At 41.2% G+C, this 17,415-nt stretch overlaps 1 protein-coding gene across 3 annotated transcripts; it reads right to left on the bottom strand.

Annotated features, from left to right (window-relative positions):
* Window positions 1-2,439: 2,439 nt before the first annotated feature.
* Window positions 2,440-16,482, bottom strand: septin3 (septin 3). Of its 3 annotated transcripts, none has more exons than XM_070974097.1 (10): window positions 16,346-16,482; window positions 11,390-11,770; window positions 11,044-11,172; window positions 8,293-8,374; window positions 7,929-8,066; window positions 7,185-7,302; window positions 6,200-6,295; window positions 5,900-5,996; window positions 5,731-5,782; window positions 2,440-4,873 (listed from the first exon to the last, which is right to left on the bottom strand). In XM_070974097.1, exons 2-10 carry the CDS (start codon window positions 11,766-11,768, stop codon window positions 4,744-4,746), a joined length of 1,221 nt encoding a protein of 406 aa, XP_070830198.1. In that variant the 5' UTR covers window positions 11,769-11,770; window positions 16,346-16,482; the 3' UTR covers window positions 2,440-4,743. The 3 variants fall into 3 exon arrangements, with proteins under 3 accessions (XP_070830198.1, XP_070830184.1, XP_070830190.1); XM_070974083.1 differs by lacking the exon at window positions 16,346-16,482 and adding an exon at window positions 13,932-14,095; XM_070974089.1 differs by lacking the exon at window positions 16,346-16,482 and adding an exon at window positions 13,913-14,066.
* Between the last annotated feature and the right edge of the window lie 933 nt (window positions 16,483-17,415).

Below are 17,415 nucleotides of genomic sequence, written 5' to 3'. Positions count from 1 at the left end.
GTAAACAATGGAGTTGTGGCTGAGTGGATCTCCCGATGTAGTTTTAAAAGTCCAGAAAAATAATAGAAAGCATATTACTCATCTCACCAGTTGTACATCCATACGTGCACAAAATGGACCGAGGCAAGTGATGGAAGAAACACAAAAAAAGCACAAAAACACATGATCTCACAGTGCTCCCAATGATCTCAAGGTGGGAGACTGATCTGTGCAGTAGGTAAATGACTGTGTTGTCCACCCCAATGCCTAGTTGATCACACCAGACACTGGAGGTGGTTGAGTATGATCTTCTCCATGGTCTTCATTAGGTGACAGGTTTAGGTTACTTTTCTGAAGCGGCTGGTCTTCCTGGAGTCAACAGTCTTTGGTACCGGAACCGCACAGGAAGTTTTCCACAAAACTGGAACTCTGTCCACACTAAGGCTCTGCATAGTCGTTGAGCAGTCTGGGGCTGATGGCTTCTGGGACAGTGGCCTTTCTTGCCTTGATCTTTCTGAGGTCCTTTCTCACCTGGTCAGCTGTTAGGTAGAGACTGAGGGTTGAGGGAGTTGAGGGAGATGGGGGGAAGGGTCTGTAATTTGCTTGATTTTAGAACGGAATGTAGTCAAGTGGTGTGAGGAAGGTCCTGGATTCCCTACGGGAGGGGTTGTTAAATAGTCAGGGAGGGTATAATTGGAATTCAGACTGGTCTTATTGTGTTGGGTGGGAGGGGGGGTGCAGTCGGAATCAAATCTGTTGAAAAACAAATAAATTTGCCTATTCGCAGTCTGTAGGTTCTGCCTACTTCTTCTCATACCTAAACCCTCTCACCTTTTCATTCTGAAGCGCCTTTAGCTCAGGGGCCCCCCAGAGTTTGAGAGAGGAGAAACATTGTACCTTTCCAGTAGGAACAGTGTTCTCTGCAGTATTGAATTGTCTCTAATGCATTGAGCTATCTGCAATCAACCGATTCAGGGTGTACCCTGCCTCTCGCCCGTTGACAGCTGGGATAGGCTCCTGCCCCCCCGCAACCCCGAAAAGGATAGTCGGTATAGAAAATGGATGGATGGATGGCATTGAGCTATACTGTTAGTGTCCTCCCCAAGTGGCCTACAAAGCACTTGCCATTTGGTTGTTTCAAAGCAGTCAGCGCCTCACTGGCCTCCTTCGACCATTTCCCACTGACCTTGTATTTGGAGGTTGTTTTTTCACCAAAGGTATAGGAAGGTAGATAGGAAGCAGATGCACTAGGTTATGATCTGAGTGACTGAGGTGGGGAGGGCAAAGAGCTGTATGTGTTTGTGTTTGCATACAGAAGATTCAATATTTTATTGTCCCAGGTGTGGCATTTAACATACTGGGTGAAGGTGGGGAGAATGGAAGACAGGGAAGCATGATTACAGTCTGCAGAGATGAGAAGGGATTGTGGGTGTGAAGTCTGCAGCTGTTATACTTGTGAAAAAACTCACAGGCTGCAGTAGCATCAGCTGAGGAGGGGATATACATTGTCGGTGTAGAAAGGAACACAAAAATACACTAAAAAAAACAGAAAGGAGGTCAGAGCTGCAATAACTAGCTGCCACGCGTGTGGTGACGTGATGGCACAACATGCTGTGAAGTGCATTTAATCCAAACCAAAATGGAACTTAACAAGGGCATGTTGAGTTGCATAAACAAGTGGTCAAGGACTTCATCAATATTTTCTTAAGAATAAGCTCACTCATGCAGCCCTTTTTTTGACTGGCATTCCCATCGACCTCTACAGTTTGCCTTGCAGGAGGTGAATCTACAACTCACACAGCTGGGGGGTAAACATAGTCCCTCACACCAGTGTGTAACCCCACTGTTTGTGAAGAGTTGTGGTTTTATATATTAACAATTAACAACTCTCTTGAACTGCTCACATGATTTTCTTTAGATTAACTCACCAACTAAAGCCTCATATTCATGATATCCCATCATTTATGACACACTTGTGGGAAAGTCCATATCTAAAATTGTGAGACAGTTACAAATCTGAGAGCCAAGTTGAACAAATTGAATTTGCATTCGCAATCTGCATGTATACACTGCCTGATTTACTAAGACAGAAGCTCATTATGCTGTCATCTCCAGGGACTGCCCTCCAGACATACACTATGAATAAAGTACACCTCAGCAGATATAGCTGTGGGATAAGATCACTGCAACTGGTAGTGATTTTACAGTTCATCAATGTATCGTTACACTCAAATTAAATTTTGATGAGCATTAATCATGACTAACTGTCCACTAAGAACAGCCTACTTGCTGCATTTTTTTAACAATCAGTTTCAGCTATAAACCAACTATATTTTTTCCAGTGCAACCTTCATTGTGGCTCTTGAGTTTCATGTAAGTTCAGAATTAGGTGTCCTGTACAATGAATAATAAAATGTCATGTAATCATGTTGAGACATTTGGGAAATTTTTCAAAAAACAAACATGAGAATGTGCTTTTATTAAAGAATAAATTACAATAATAAGACATTAATGTATAAATAACTCAATATACCACTGAAAATTATATCTCAATGTGTCACGGTAACAGAAAAATGGTTATTAAATATATATACATTGTGAAGTTCTGATTCAAAGAGATGAGTGATATATGGACTGTGTGCTGTCAGTTTAGTTATGAAGTTAAGACAGCAGTGCTTTACCTCATGATATAGCAATTTAATGTACACATCACACATTGAGAAATAGTTGATAAGTTGATGTAAAGTTGCAGTGATGAGTGAGGCAAACAAGGCAATATGGGCACAAGCATGCACACATAAACACAGTTTAAAATTTCTTCTTGAAACCTTTGACTGCACCAAAACAACTATCATCAGACAACTATTATCAGTTTGTTGCCGACATCACATTTCAGATCAAAATCACACAAACGTTCATGGTTGTATGAAATTATGAGATTGGCAGATACTGAAAGACTGAATAACTTGTAGTTTTGGCATATTTCTCTTCTGCTGTAGACAGAACATGGCAGAACAGTGGAATGAAACCTTGGTAAACATGTTAACAACTTATACTGATTTGGAATAATTACACCAACACTTTGAGTGCATACCTATTATTAAAGCCTCTTGTAAACCTGATCTGGAGAGATAAAGTGGTTATTACTGACAGCAGTGGAGGACCCAAACTCTGTAAACGTCATCAGGAAATAAACCTGGACTGTGTAAAAATTTACCCAAAAATCTCAGCAGTCGGAATGTCTGAGGAGGACTCAAAGCTGGCCCAAGTGCCCGTTTCTTGCTCTGCTCAATCACTGCTCATACATGGCAGAGTGCTGCCACCACGTGGTGACCAGAATGAATAGAATTTTAAAATGCCATCAATGCAAATACTGATAACCAAGTCTGAGTGCAATGACAAAAACTATACATGGAACGAGGCATTAAAGAAAAAGTGACAATATTTTTCATCATCAGGTATACTGACAACATGAGTGGTCGTAATTCTTTTGGGTGAGAAAATATTGTTTTCATTAATAGGCAGCGGGTATGGGGAGGAGAAAAATGCATTAAATCAACCAAACCGAACAAAAAACAAACACACAAACAAAAAACCCTTGTTAAGCAAGTAAGCTTGTAAATTAATTATTTTTTTGGTATTGCTGGCCATGCTACTCTTTAATAAGAAATACCGGTTGAATTACATGTTTCAGGCTTTCAGATTAAATAGTGTGTATGATTTCCATTTAACTGTCAAAATACGTCACAAAGTCAATCTGAATCCAGGGAAAAATATGTAATATTTAATAAAACCACTGATCTGTTTCATGATTATCCTCACTGTCATTGCAAGAGCACAGACAGGCAGCGCAAATGAGCACAAACACAAATGCACTGGACCACATTTTTTTCACAAGTATTCAGTTTGTGTGTGCTATTACGGTGAATCATGGAATCACAGAATCTGCAGTATGCACAGTCATGCACTTTGTGGACTAATTACACACACACTCTGCCGCCCACAGAATTGCATTTCATAGTGACTGATGTTGCAGCTTTCTCTCATCTTAGTATGCAGGTCTGTCCACACAAACTGTCTTTACATGGAAAATCAAACACCAAGAGGGCGAGGGAACATTAGAGAAATTCCATTTGTTTTGTTCATGACGGTGGGACAGCACAAGACAGCACAGCTTGTAATGTTTGTTAAACCCACCTGACAATTAAGCCACAGGGACTATTTCTACTCATGAAAAGAATTTTGAAAAAGCAATTTGTACAAAGTCAACTGCAGAGCTGGCTAACGGATCACTACTACACAGGAATTATGATTTAAACGTTTTAAGCAAATCATGTCATCTGAATTTAGACATCAGTTGCTACACAACACTAAAACTTAAAAATTAACCTCATATACACATAATAACATGGCACTTTCTAAGCCTGTACTACCCGGACAATGATAAATGACAAGGCATTGGCAGTAGATAAAATGTTAATTGTATAATGGCACTAAGTCTCTGGGTGGGACTGTCCTGACTTTCAAATGAAACTATAAGGGTTTGATATGTGTTTGTTGGGTTGGCGTGGGGAAATAAGTGTTGTGGAAGATGGGTGGAATTTGGAATCAGAAAAAAATTACACAGATATTTACAGAGTTAAATGTTTTCCAAGCATGCAGCGATGCTGTGGTGACAACAATTATAGATTCATCTGCATCAGCTTCATTGCACTGTTTGTTATTCTCACTCTGTCACAACTGGTCCCCTGACTGACTGACTGACTACAGGTTGCTTTCCTGGGTGTCATTGGAAGATATGGGGTGCAGACCTCCATTCTCGTTCAGTCTCTTGGCACGATAGGTTTCATAGTGAATGTTATGAGTGACCTCCTTCAAATCCTGGAGGTGAGACCTGAGAAAGAGAGATACAGAGACACAGTGAGGACATGTTAGTAACATTAGTAATTCGGAGGTTAATGAGTAAAAATTCTTAGTAGAATGTTGTTATGTAGAATAAGGATTAATAAGTGCTTTATAACTAATAAAGACCCAATATGTTACTAATATGCAGGCAAATAAGCATCCAGTAAATGTTGACTGTGTACCTTTATGTGTGTTTTTTCAATATGTTTTAGTGATCCTTGTGTTCTGATTTAACAAATAGTAAATGATGCTTGCAATTCGAACCAATGAGATTCGGAAAATGTAAAAATTCTATAGTTACAAGCAAAATTATACATCCTTGTTTTGAAATAACCTCTTATTATGCTTTTTTTTCCCATAAAAATGATGTGTCAGTTACAAAAAACATTGAAATGATGAAGGTGAGTATCAAATCTAAGTTGATTGTATGAAAATTAATCATCAGTAACAAGTGTAATCATTAATCATTTGAGTGATCTCTTTGAGTAAAACAGTCCTGGTTCCAGCCTCTCACATGTGAATATTTGCAGGATTTCTTGTTTTGTTGTCATGGTGAAGTGAATAACTTCAATTTGAACACTCTGGGAAACTGTCAGCTATTTTCATTATTTTTTGGCCTTTCATATAAAAATGATGATTCAATAAATCAAGAATACAATCAGCAGGTTATTCTATATTGATTATCATTAGCTGTAACCCTATTACTTTTACCTACGATTCATGTTGTTGTTTATACATTATGACACACAGAAAGTTTCCAATTATGGCAAATCCCAAAGTTTCTAATTCCTCCTTAAATCCTGCGGGCGGAGGGATCGTAATAATCTATTTAAAAGAGTATTTTACCTGATCAGGAAATCTCTCAGCTGAGCAAACTCACAATGGTTGGGATTTTCAACTGTAACCAAAAGAAATTGGACAGAATCAAATGTCACATCTTATATGTCAAGTCCTTTACCTGAGCCCATCAATATTATTTTTGTGACAAAGGGACTCCAAATGTTACATCACCCACCTTCTACAATTCCCCACGCTGTCTTCCTCCCGAGAACTCGTTTGCCATTCACTTGATATTCTTTGTCGCTGCCGACCACCGCAAAGGGCATCGCCTCCTAAGAACAGAGACATTTCAACACGATTCAGTGTACAGAAGAGAGCTGCACAGGGTTGACAAGATGACACGAATACATGACGTGCTCCAGTGCCCTGGCATTCTGTTTGGAGGAAGCTGTGCGTGAGTGTGAGAGAATGGAGGGGCGGGAAAGAAGAAAATCAGAGGACAAATGTGTGAGAGAGAAAGAACAGAACCACTTACTCTGATCTTGTCATTGTCGCTCTTATCCTCCATGTCCTCATCAAACTCTTTCTGTGGGTAAAACTCAATCCCACCCATCTCCAGCTCCTTCCTTACCTACAGCACAAAACAAAACTAGGAACATGGGACTGCCGTCTTCAGACTACTCGTGTACCCAACATTATGGAGAGGCTGGGGGATCTGCAGCTGTCCAATATGGGAATTCTGACAGATACAAATACTGTTATTTGAGAGCTGAATAATCCCCTAAGATGACATCAGCCAACAGGCATTGGCTGTAAACACATTAACAAATAATCACCATAAAAAATCTGATATGATGAAGTTGTTAGCAAACAGCTGCTTATTTACATGTCCAACAAACAGGGATTTGTGTTTCTGGGCACCTGATGAATGTAATATTCCTTCTCTTTCTAGCCTAGAGGGAGATATCTGGCTGTGTGTGTGTGTGTGTGTGTGTGTGTGTGCGTGTGCGTGTGCGTGCGTGCGTGCGTGCGTGTGTGTGTGAACTTTTTTACAGAAAAGTCTACCTGCTGACTGAACATACGAGACATGAAAGATGCTAAAATGCTCCATGGAGATGAGTGGAACTGGGTGGGTGAGTTGGGTGTTGATTCTCAAACAGCGCCACCCTTGACATAAAACATAACAACAGTCTTTTGAACCATTGTTAATATTAAAATATTGAAGATAGCAGCTCTGAAGACCAAAATATGTACTGAGGAGGACATTTTGAAGTTGGAAAACAAACTTGTCAATCCTCTGTACGCTGTTTGTGTAATACCCTAAACACATCTTTGGCATTTCCGCCCTGGCATTTAGAACTACGGGTGTCAGTGCCTGCAGTTATCTAGAAATGTCAGAACAGAGCTACCATACACACAGACACCGTTATGGAATATCTGAATTGAGCAAATGAGTTGCTGCAGTACAGACCAGGCTGATTTATGGGTCTAGCTTTGGTAGGATCATTGGTGAAACTTACCCGCTGTTTGAACTCCTGTCTCTCCTCAATGGTCATTGTGTCTGCCTTTGCAATAACAGGAATAATGTTGACAGAGTGACTCAAGCGCTTCATGAACTCGATGTCTAGCTGCCGGAGACTGGAACAGACAGAGAACAGAGAGGACAGGGAAGGAAAGTGAGTAAATAGGTAGATTTAGGAGATGTGATTCTCCCGTAAGGCTTGCTACAACAGTGACAATCAGGTTTTTTTGTCATGTTTCATACATCTAATTACCTTTCCCTGGTCTTGTAGCAATTAAAAAAAGACTTACAGTGTGAATGCGACTGAGAAGTGGGTTTATTATTGGACAAGGGTTGTGTCCCAGATCTTTTTTGCCTGCACATAAAACATGCTGTCGGTCTCAATTACCACAGCTAAGAAGGATGGGATACGCTGGCTGTAATACACAAAAGACTGTATCCGTTTATCCATTAAAGAGCAATTTCACAGTTGTCAGCGGAAGCTAATTGTGAGGTGTTCAGAGGAGAGAGAGAGAGAGAGAGAGAGAGAGAGAGAGAGGTGTGTGTTGTCTGCAATATCAAGTAGCACACTTGATTTGGAGCTTTGCTAGTCTGAATTGAAGTGTTTTTGGATAAAGGGATGCAAACACTGTGTGCTGTATGTGTATAAGAGTATCTCTTCCGACAGCTTACTAAATGCATCTCGTTGTAGATCAGATACTTAAAGAGGGTTTAAGTGATTACTAATCCTAGTTTAACTTACGAATGTCCAGTTGGGGAGATGAAATAGAGACAGCAGTGCACCCTGGTGTCAGGGATGCGCTTCTTTCTGGTTATGTTGACCTCCTCCTTCAGGAACTTCTCATACTGCTCGTTGATGTACTTGGAAATGGGCTCCCAGCTGTGGATACGGCAGAAGTCAGCATGAGAGAAAAAGATGACTTCAGCGACACACTTTACTTGATAAACACCATTTTCAGTGTAGTTTTGGGGAACTAAATCCATTCCCACACTCCTGAACCCCAGGAACAATTTTAAAAGGTGATAATGAAAGACTGTTTTTGGTAAGAAAAGGCGGTAATGATGATATTTATGTGGCGTTAATGATCCAGGAGTTGAAAACCCACCAGTTGTCATTATTGATTTGGTCTCCAAAGCCTGGAGTGTCGACAACTGTCAGCTTCATCTTCACACCACCCTCCTCAAGTACTGTAAAAAAAAACACAAAGTAAAGAACAAATCGTAGCCTTTGCTTTCTGTGTGCAAACGCAATATTCAACATGTTGAACAAATGTTTATGTTTGGAATGAACAAATAGCATCCAGGCTAGAAACACAGCACAGAGTAAATAATCTGATTGAGATATTTTTCACATCTGTGTGATCACGTCTGCTGTGTCTCTCACTGGCAAGAGCATAGTGATATCAGGTCACTGTCAACCGCAGGCAGTGTGTGTATAACCATGTGGACTGTAGCAACCACACACTGCGTTCTGTCTCAGGGTTTAATTTATCACCACTGTTTCCCCAGTGCTGTTAAATCATCAAGGACATTTACAAGTTCAGTCAGTTTTCCAGTCCAAGAGGAGCACATTACTGTGTGCTACATACAACAGTCCCCAAACCCATTCCATAAACAGCATGTAGAGCTGTCTGCCACAGTGACTGATTTGATATGAACACTGGGGGAGGGGAACCAAAGTCAGATGCTAAAGCTTTAAATAAGAGTTGTTTGCTTTGTATTCTTGCTAAATTAGGAATATTTTCAAATCAAAATCACGGCTTGTTGCTCATCCCTGTATAGTCCAGCAGAACGCTTACATGTTGTGTCACAATTACTCTTGTTTCATAAGGGAAACAGCAATTACGATTCCTGGCTCGACACCATTGTTAGCGAACCACAAAATGAGCCATATTTACCTCTTTGTGTTAGCTGTCAGCAGGGGTCATTCATTGTTACCATAGCAGCACAGTTCTCAGTTCGGAGATTGTCTGGTGTTATGGTAGCAAACTTTTTAGGTTTCAGATAAGGTCATCTGTACCATTATGCAACTGTCTAACTTGTGTCAGGCTAGACAAAATAGAAGCTCTGATGCATCCACTGTATGTGAACAAATACACTCTGAGCTGAGGTTCAGCAGTCTGTCCACAGGCCCTGTGTGACAGAAAAACACCATCTCTACTTAAAAGATCCTCACACTTATGGCCATTTCTCCCAGGGTTGATACATTTGTGTCAAATAAGAACTGTTAGCATCTAACCAGAATCCGTGGGCCCAGAATAATGTATATAGGAAGTTGACTAAAATCCATTAGTCGTGACATAGACATAGAGGACATGTCGGAATATGGTCAAGCCAGTCATTACTGAACTCCAGTGCACATAACTGTGCTCAGTGAATTTTTACACATCACTGCTGATGCAGAGCGATGCTAAAGACACTTTAAAATTCATCGTATAGCTCAGATAAATACAACACATGCCCACTGACATGCTACAGATGTGGGGATTTATATGTATACATAGGAGCTGTTAATGATGATAAATTTAAGCCAGCCTTAATGGATCTGTTTACATTTCTTCAAGTCTGTCTTCACATAATAATCAGGTACCCATACAAACACTGCAACAGGTTCTGTTCATTCTTCCAGTTCATACTGGTCATTAAGAGATTCCTTCCTAACATGCTTTTATTCAAAGTGATGGAGGACATCATCATCAAGTCCAGTGTGTGTGTGTGTGTGTGTGTGTGTGTGTGTATCTCGGGGTGTGTGTTAGTACATACGAAGGATGGGAGGGATGGTTTTTAATGTTGTTCTGTTTTTATTTATATTGTTTTTAACAAAGCACTTTGTGTTGCATTTCATTATGTATGAAAAATGCTATATAAATAAAGTTTGATTGATTGATTGATTGATTATTCAGACGTTTTTTTCAGCAGTGTGAGTTCGACAGTTTACAGTCTTTTTGGTACAAAGCACAAAGCAGAGCGAGCAGATGTTCTCCTTTGGTCAACAGATGCACTGTGTTTGGAAATGTTATTATTCCAGTGTATTTTCTTCAGTACATTATCACACTTCCAGACTACAAACTGTGGTGCCACTATACACATTCTGTGATCACTCTGATCATATTTATTACCTGCATCAGAAGTGTGACTTCACATCCTGAGTGTGGGAAATTTTCATTGACAGAGCTGTAATGTGAGCACACTTTCAGTGCTCCAGCCTTCTTGTTTCCTGCCAGCTTATTTTCCTCCCTGCCTTCACCTTTTGGATTTGTTTGTCTGTCCTTACTGACCACCTTTTAACAAAACTTATTGTGTACCACGGAGACGGTCCCTTTGCCTTGAAATCCAGTATATTTTGACTGACATGACATTGCATCGGAAAACAGTGTAACGGCAGAATTCTAGTTGGCTGATCCTTATAATGTAAAAATTTTATTTTTTTGCAGAAAGAGATAAACACATAACCTTTCTTCCTACTCTGTTGGTAGAGCCAACTACCCCACCAAGACTCAATTCAGGTGGTTTTGCACACTGATTTTTTATGATATGTAGTATAATTATTCCAGAGCAATTCATTTTGGGGGAACCGCCAGTTACAACAGTAACTGCAGCCACAGTAAACAAATTATCAAAGCCTCTCACACAAAGTACCTTTGGAAGATGCAAAAGTTGGCTTGTGCATTTGTAGCTCAGCTGGAATAAATGGTGAGCTGACTTGACAGCTAGCAGGGTGCACTGATATACTGTAAGTGGGCTATGTGGGACTTATAAGAACATGGCCAAAGATCAATAATTTTCTCTGTCAAATTAAATGCTCCTATAAATATCTGACTCTAAAGAGAGAGCAGCAGCTCTCTCACTGTACTCACCATGAGACACTGCTTTGATCTCAATAGTTTTGGGGATCTTCTCATCACGGGCCCACCCTGCACTCCTCCTGCTCACCTGGGACTTGAACAGGGTGTTCACCAGAGTGGACTTTCCAAGACCGCTGTGACCTGAGACCAGAGGGGAAAATGTCATGAACAAGGCTGAAGAGGAGGCAAAATTAGAAAAAAAGAGATATGAAGGAATCATTTTGATTGTTTCTCACCAAGAACAAAAAAGAGAGAAAGAAAACAAATAAATTCATCTTATTTGAGGATATACAGTATGCCTTCATGGCTGTACGCTCACATTCATCTTTCTCCTACTTCACAGGCTTCTGCGACTCACCGACAACCATGATATTAAAGTCAAAGCCTGTCTTCATGGTCTTCTTCCTCATCTGCTCAATGATGGTGTCAATACCAATGTAGCCCAGCAAAGTGGATCCACCACTGGAGCCATGGGAGCCGCCGTGACCTCCATTGTGTGCTGCAGTGTGACTCCCACTGTGGCCCACACCATGACCTACACTGTGACTGCTAATGTGCACTGGGCCATGGCTCCCAATGGGGACTGGGATGCCACTTGGAGGAGCAGCTGAAACACCCACTCCAGTGCCCGGGCCCTGGGGTGGAAAGGGGCTGGAGGGGGAAGGAACCCCCACATTTGGGGGCTTGGCAGGGACGGCCGGTTTGGGTCTCACTTCTGGAGGAACAATGTCTGACATGTCTAATAAGAAAAGGAGAGAAGGATAAAAATAGAATTTTTCATTAACAGGAAGTGCTGGTACATCATGAGGAAGTAGGCCAGTAGAGCCTCACCTCCTTTCACTTGTTCTACAGTGAAGACATGAGATGTTGGAGTAATCTTTAAGGGTTGGTTCACTCAAATTACTAAAACATATTTCTTTCATGTACATCTAGCCATGAGTTCTGGTTTTACGCTATCTGTCTCCTGAGTAACGGGGACATTGTGAAAAGAGATGTATCAGATTGGTACTCAGGGAAGCAAGAAAGACAGACAGGCCAGAACGTATGCTGCCATATATTAGCTTACTGCAGATATATTAGTATATCAGCCATTTTATTGTGTTTTAACACATAAGTTTTGATCTGGACTAACGCTTTAAAATGGCAAAGGCACATAACAACACAAAAACGAACTCAACCGATCAAGGCAGAGGAGGTCCAGCAACTCCCATGTCTGGCGAGGTAAAGTTACTGTGTTTGTCTGAGGAGGCTGGTGGCTTGGAATAAACAGAGCTATAATGGCTTCACTTCCTATCAGAAAGGGCTGTCTGAAAAGGTCTATCTCTGCAGGGATCCTTTCCATGAAGTTGTCAGACACTTAGGATAACAATCTGAGCCTGTCAGTGGCAAAAAGAAGCACTTGAAGTGAACATGGTACTTAGATGGGCGCATTTGCCCACAAGGATTATATTGCAGCCCATTTTGCGGCTGCCAGCTGAGGCGATCTACTGGAACAATTCCAGAACTATTCGTAGCCATTAGTCTTTTAGACCCCAACGTGTAAAAAATAGGGCCCTGGTTTAAAAATACTGAGAAACTGTGTCATTATTATATAGTTTGTCCACCAGAGAGCATTGACAAGTTCATTTTTGAGATGCAAAATGATCTACAAAGGACATAGCCTGGTTACAATTGAAAAAGAAAAAACATACGTTAAAACAACAACTACTTTTAAACTCTCAAATATCAGTACCTGTATCTGTAGTATAAGTCAGGCTATGGTACTCAGCATAGGCAGATATCCGGAGTTTAATGATCAGTATTTGAAGAAAAAGTCAGATACATTCATCCATGAACGTAACTTTTCTTATGTTGTGAGCACAAGAGCAGCAACAGTTAGTTGAATTATCAATTTTTATGGCAACTACTTTGATAATCAATTAATGATTTTTTGAAGTAACAAGGACAAAAGTGTGGGGTAACAGCTTCTCAAATATGAATGTTTTGCTCTTCTCTTTGTCCACTGTGACAATAAACTGAATGTCTTTGGGCTTTGGTCTATTGGTTGGACAAAACAGTAGATTTTAGACATTACAACGAGTTCCAGGAAATTCTCATGGGCGTTTTTCAGCTATTCATTAAAAATATATAGGTCAAATCATTACTACAGAAAATAATCAGCAGATTCATCAATAATGACTGTTGGTTGCAGCCCTGGTGAGAGTCTAACTTACTGAGAGGTAAATTAGAAAATGTTTCTGTGAACTGACCCTTTGTGTGAAGCAAACAGTGCAAGCAGATGGCATCAGTAACAGGCATGAAGCACAGCCAAGATGCTGATAACCTCGTTCCTCCAGGGCGTGCACACTGAGCGGCCGGCTGCCATGATTTAAGTCAGCCGTAGACAGAGATCATACAGGTCACTGAGGCAGTGGCTGTCACTTTGATTCATACACTCAGTTTTCATGCAGCCCTGCTACCCTCTCGGCCTGCCTGCCCTCCTGCTCTGTGTTGCCTCCACACGCACAGTACATTCACCAGATTTGCAGAATCGTGAGCTAAAACACTGCAGGCAAATCACACTTCACGACCAGAGCATACGATGGATGCTGATGCTCTGCTGTCATGAAAGCTACGAGCTGTTTCTTTACTAAAAAATGTTATTTTAGCTCAGGGTACGCCAGGTGCCGCCCATTGCGGCTCTATATTTACGTTAAGCATATTTCATTTGTTTAAACGCAACACGCGAGGTGAGCTCCATCACAGCCCATCGACCCCATTGTCTCTCTCTCGTCATGCTGGTAGATAATGAGCTGAAGAGCTAGCGGCTGCCCCGTGTTAGCTGCTAGCTACTGCACGCCAACGGTCGGCTCGTTCAGCGCTGATGTTGAGTCACACTCACCGATTCCCGTTCAACTGACCTGCAATCAGCTCGAGGAGGAGACGGTGAGATCTACTGCCGCTGTGGTCCGACAACAAACGATGAATATCCCACCACTAAGATAACACGATGAGGAGCGGTCATGTGATTACTCTGGGTACCTCTTCTCTCCTTCCCTCTGGCCGTGAGCCCCCCTTTACCGTTACCAAGGCGACAAGAGGAGAACGAGTGGCGAGATGCAGCGCGCATGCGCAATGCGGCTACCTCAAGGGACTTTTTTTTGGTAGTGTCTTCTGACAGTTATACACCCTATTTTTAGGTGACACTTAGGATTTGAAGTATGAAAAGAGAGAAAATAAATCAAGTTTGTGCTCAATCAAATGTTGCAGAAACGTTTTCAAAATGTCAAAATTCTGGATTGTGAAGTGTGGTGGTGAAAGATGTACTGAGATCCTTTACACAAGTAAGAGTAGAAGTGCTTCAATGTAAATAACACCCAAGTGTAAGTCCTGCATTCATAATTTTACCGAAGTAAAAGTGCAGACGTATTGTCAGCTGAATGTAAGCCTACTTAAACCACCAAAAGTCTTTAGTCTTTGGTAACAAAAATAAGAGTTGTGGAGGCAGAATGGCTGTGTTACTACTGGATTACTTAGCCTACTTATGTGGAGTTGATTTTAACAAACACCATAGAGTCCATCAAAGTTGGGACACTGTAAAATGTAAATAGAAACAGAATGTGATGATTTGCAAAACAGTGAGTCAGCCAGTTCCCGGGGCCAAACCGGGATCCGACCCAACACACGCTAATAATAATAATAATACTAATAATAATAATAATAACAACCGGGATCTGACCCGGGTAGCACACTAATATCAACCACCAGGGCCAGATCAGATGCAACCTGGGACAAACACACTAATGATAATAACAGCTGGGTCGCGTCATCTTGGATTAAAGGCACAAATTAGTTTCTCAGCATCTGACCCGGAATCCGACCCAGTACCTACCTGGGACCGACCCGGAACTTTCCCAGATCGGTCCCAGAACTTACCCGGAAATTTCCCAGGACATTGTTGGGACCAACCTGGAACTTTCCCAGAAATTTCCCGACAAGGTCCCGGCAATGTCCTGCAAAATTTCCAGGTCAGTCCCAACATTGCTGGGACCTTGTCAGTAAGGAAATTCTGGGAAAATCCCAGATAAGTTCTTGGAAAGTTATCCACTCCTTGTGAGTACGCTTTTTGTTACACCCCTTGTGTTTATAATAAATTGTATTTTTTCTAACATCTCGGTCTCTGGTCTGCATCTTTGGGTCCCAACAAATTTACTAGGCATAAAGCCTAACACATAACTGCCAGACAAATGCATTTGAGTAAAAAGTACTAGTAATATTTCCTTCTGAAATGTTGTGGAGTTGATATGGCAGACAATAGAAATACTAAAGTAAAGTACAAATACTTTAAAATGATACTTGTAAAGTAAGTTAATGCACAGTTACACTCCACTAACTTAAAGAGTACCTCAGAGTACCAATGCCTCAATGTAAAAACTCTCCATTACATGTATAAGTGATTCATACATGATCTATTTAATTTGATAAAAAGCACAGAAGTTTTGTCAACAATAAGTACTTAAAGAGTCAAAAGCACTATTTAGTGGCATGACATATGCTATTATTGGAATATCACAACATTATTGTGCATTATTATGTCAGCAGCATTTTAAGATTGTAGCTGTTATAGATGGATCTCATTTAACTGTTTTACATACTGGTGGGTAGTGTGATTTATAATAAATCATCATATTTCATTATGTTTGTGGATAAACTCTTAATCTGCTAACAGCTGAACAAATGCAGTGAAGCAGAAAATGCAATGTTGCCATCTGAAATGCAAAAATTGCCTCAAATACAATGCTACCTGGATTTAGATACATTTGACCTGTGATTTAACAATGATGCCTGACCTCATTGTGAATAACATCTAAGCTCCCATAAACAGATCCATCTCCATGATAAATGAGCAAACTCTATCAGGTAATGAAGACTGTGTGATACAGTTGAAAGCTCCAGAAAAAGCCAGTAAGTTGGGTTGGTTTTGCAAAACAAACGCTGGACAGTTTCACCTTGTGGGGTCCCTGAAAGCCTTTCAAATGAAACCATCGAACAATCAGCTGTGGTTTGGACGACACAGAGCTCATGAACACAGAGTGTACAGCCTGTTGCAAAGGGTCACCAGCCTTTATAACCACTGCACTAAGATGTCCTAAAGGGCCCCGTAATACATACGTCCTGAAGGACATGTTGACACTGCATTTACACCTAGAGGTGTTTTATTTTAAATCTTTCGTGTCCAGGATTTCACATTATGTCTTGTGTTGTGATGATTTTTAGTCAAATTATTCCTTCAAGTGTTACAGGAGGAGAACCTCCACTGTGTCACGGTACTCACACTTTATCTCCGAGTGCCTCTCCTTCCGTCCTGCTTTTGCTTTTCTTTCTGCATGTTGTGTTTGTTTGACTCTGTTGAGAGCTGTACTGGCATGGCCCCTCTGGACTAGTCAATGTAATAGAAGTCTGCTAACCAACATTGTCATGTCTCTCTTCAGCATGTCTGTTACTCCACTGATAAGGAGCGATGTCTTAAATCCCTCTACTATCCACTCTGACCACCCCCTCAGCTGAGTTCCCGCCCCAAACCTCCTGTTGGTTAGAAGAAAATTATGTAATTCTAACTCTAAATAGATGAAAAACGAGAGATGAAAGTGTCCCTGTCATGTAAATGCTTTGAGCAATTTGTTCAGCAAAAGTCTTCCAAGTGGTTTGGATATCTGTGTACTCACCCACATACACTGAACCTGGGTAATACATGGTGACATAATAGGGGTCCTCTGGTTCCTCCATGATAAATGCTCTGTCCGCCAAGGAGTAATTTGGTTGTTGTAGTGGAGGGGAAGCTGTTGCTGTCTCATCTGGTCTCTGGTACACTCTGTGCTGTGGCTGGGATGGCAGGTCAAAGACCCCCTTTGAACTGAAGCCAGAACTGTTTGTGTCAAATGGGCAGTGTGCCACAGATGCTGGCCAGCTTACAGTGCATTTCTCTGAGGGATATTCTGGTAGTTTTGTGGGCACCCCATGATGATCAGATGGTGCAACAATACCTGTTTGAGTCAGTCCTGTGTCACTGCGGTTCACCTCTTTGTGGCTTTGATTTGGCCCAGGAGGGTGTTTGTGATCTAACTGGTGTTTGTGTGATGTAAAATCGGGTCTTGAAAAGGTAGTTTTTGATGTGGTGCACTCAACAGCAGCAGGTTGGGAGGCCTCCAGCGTATGAGATCCCATCAGACATATCTTAAATTCATTTAATCTGTGTGTGCACTGAGGAGCCTCCATTTTCTGATTGATGTCTCTTGATGGGCAGCTATAATCCTTCATAACACAGTTGGTGTGACTTGCTGCACTCTTCACATCCATCTGTGTGATCTGACTTTGAGTTTTTGACCAGAATCTTTGCTTCTGAGG

The sequence above is a fragment of the Chaetodon trifascialis genome, chromosome 2 (genome assembly GCF_039877785.1).
Source record: "Chaetodon trifascialis isolate fChaTrf1 chromosome 2, fChaTrf1.hap1, whole genome shotgun sequence".
Taxonomy (NCBI): domain Eukaryota; kingdom Metazoa; phylum Chordata; class Actinopteri; order Chaetodontiformes; family Chaetodontidae; genus Chaetodon; species Chaetodon trifascialis.
The sequence above is the reverse complement of the archived record's forward strand: the minus strand, read 5'-3'. Positions and strand labels throughout refer to the sequence as shown.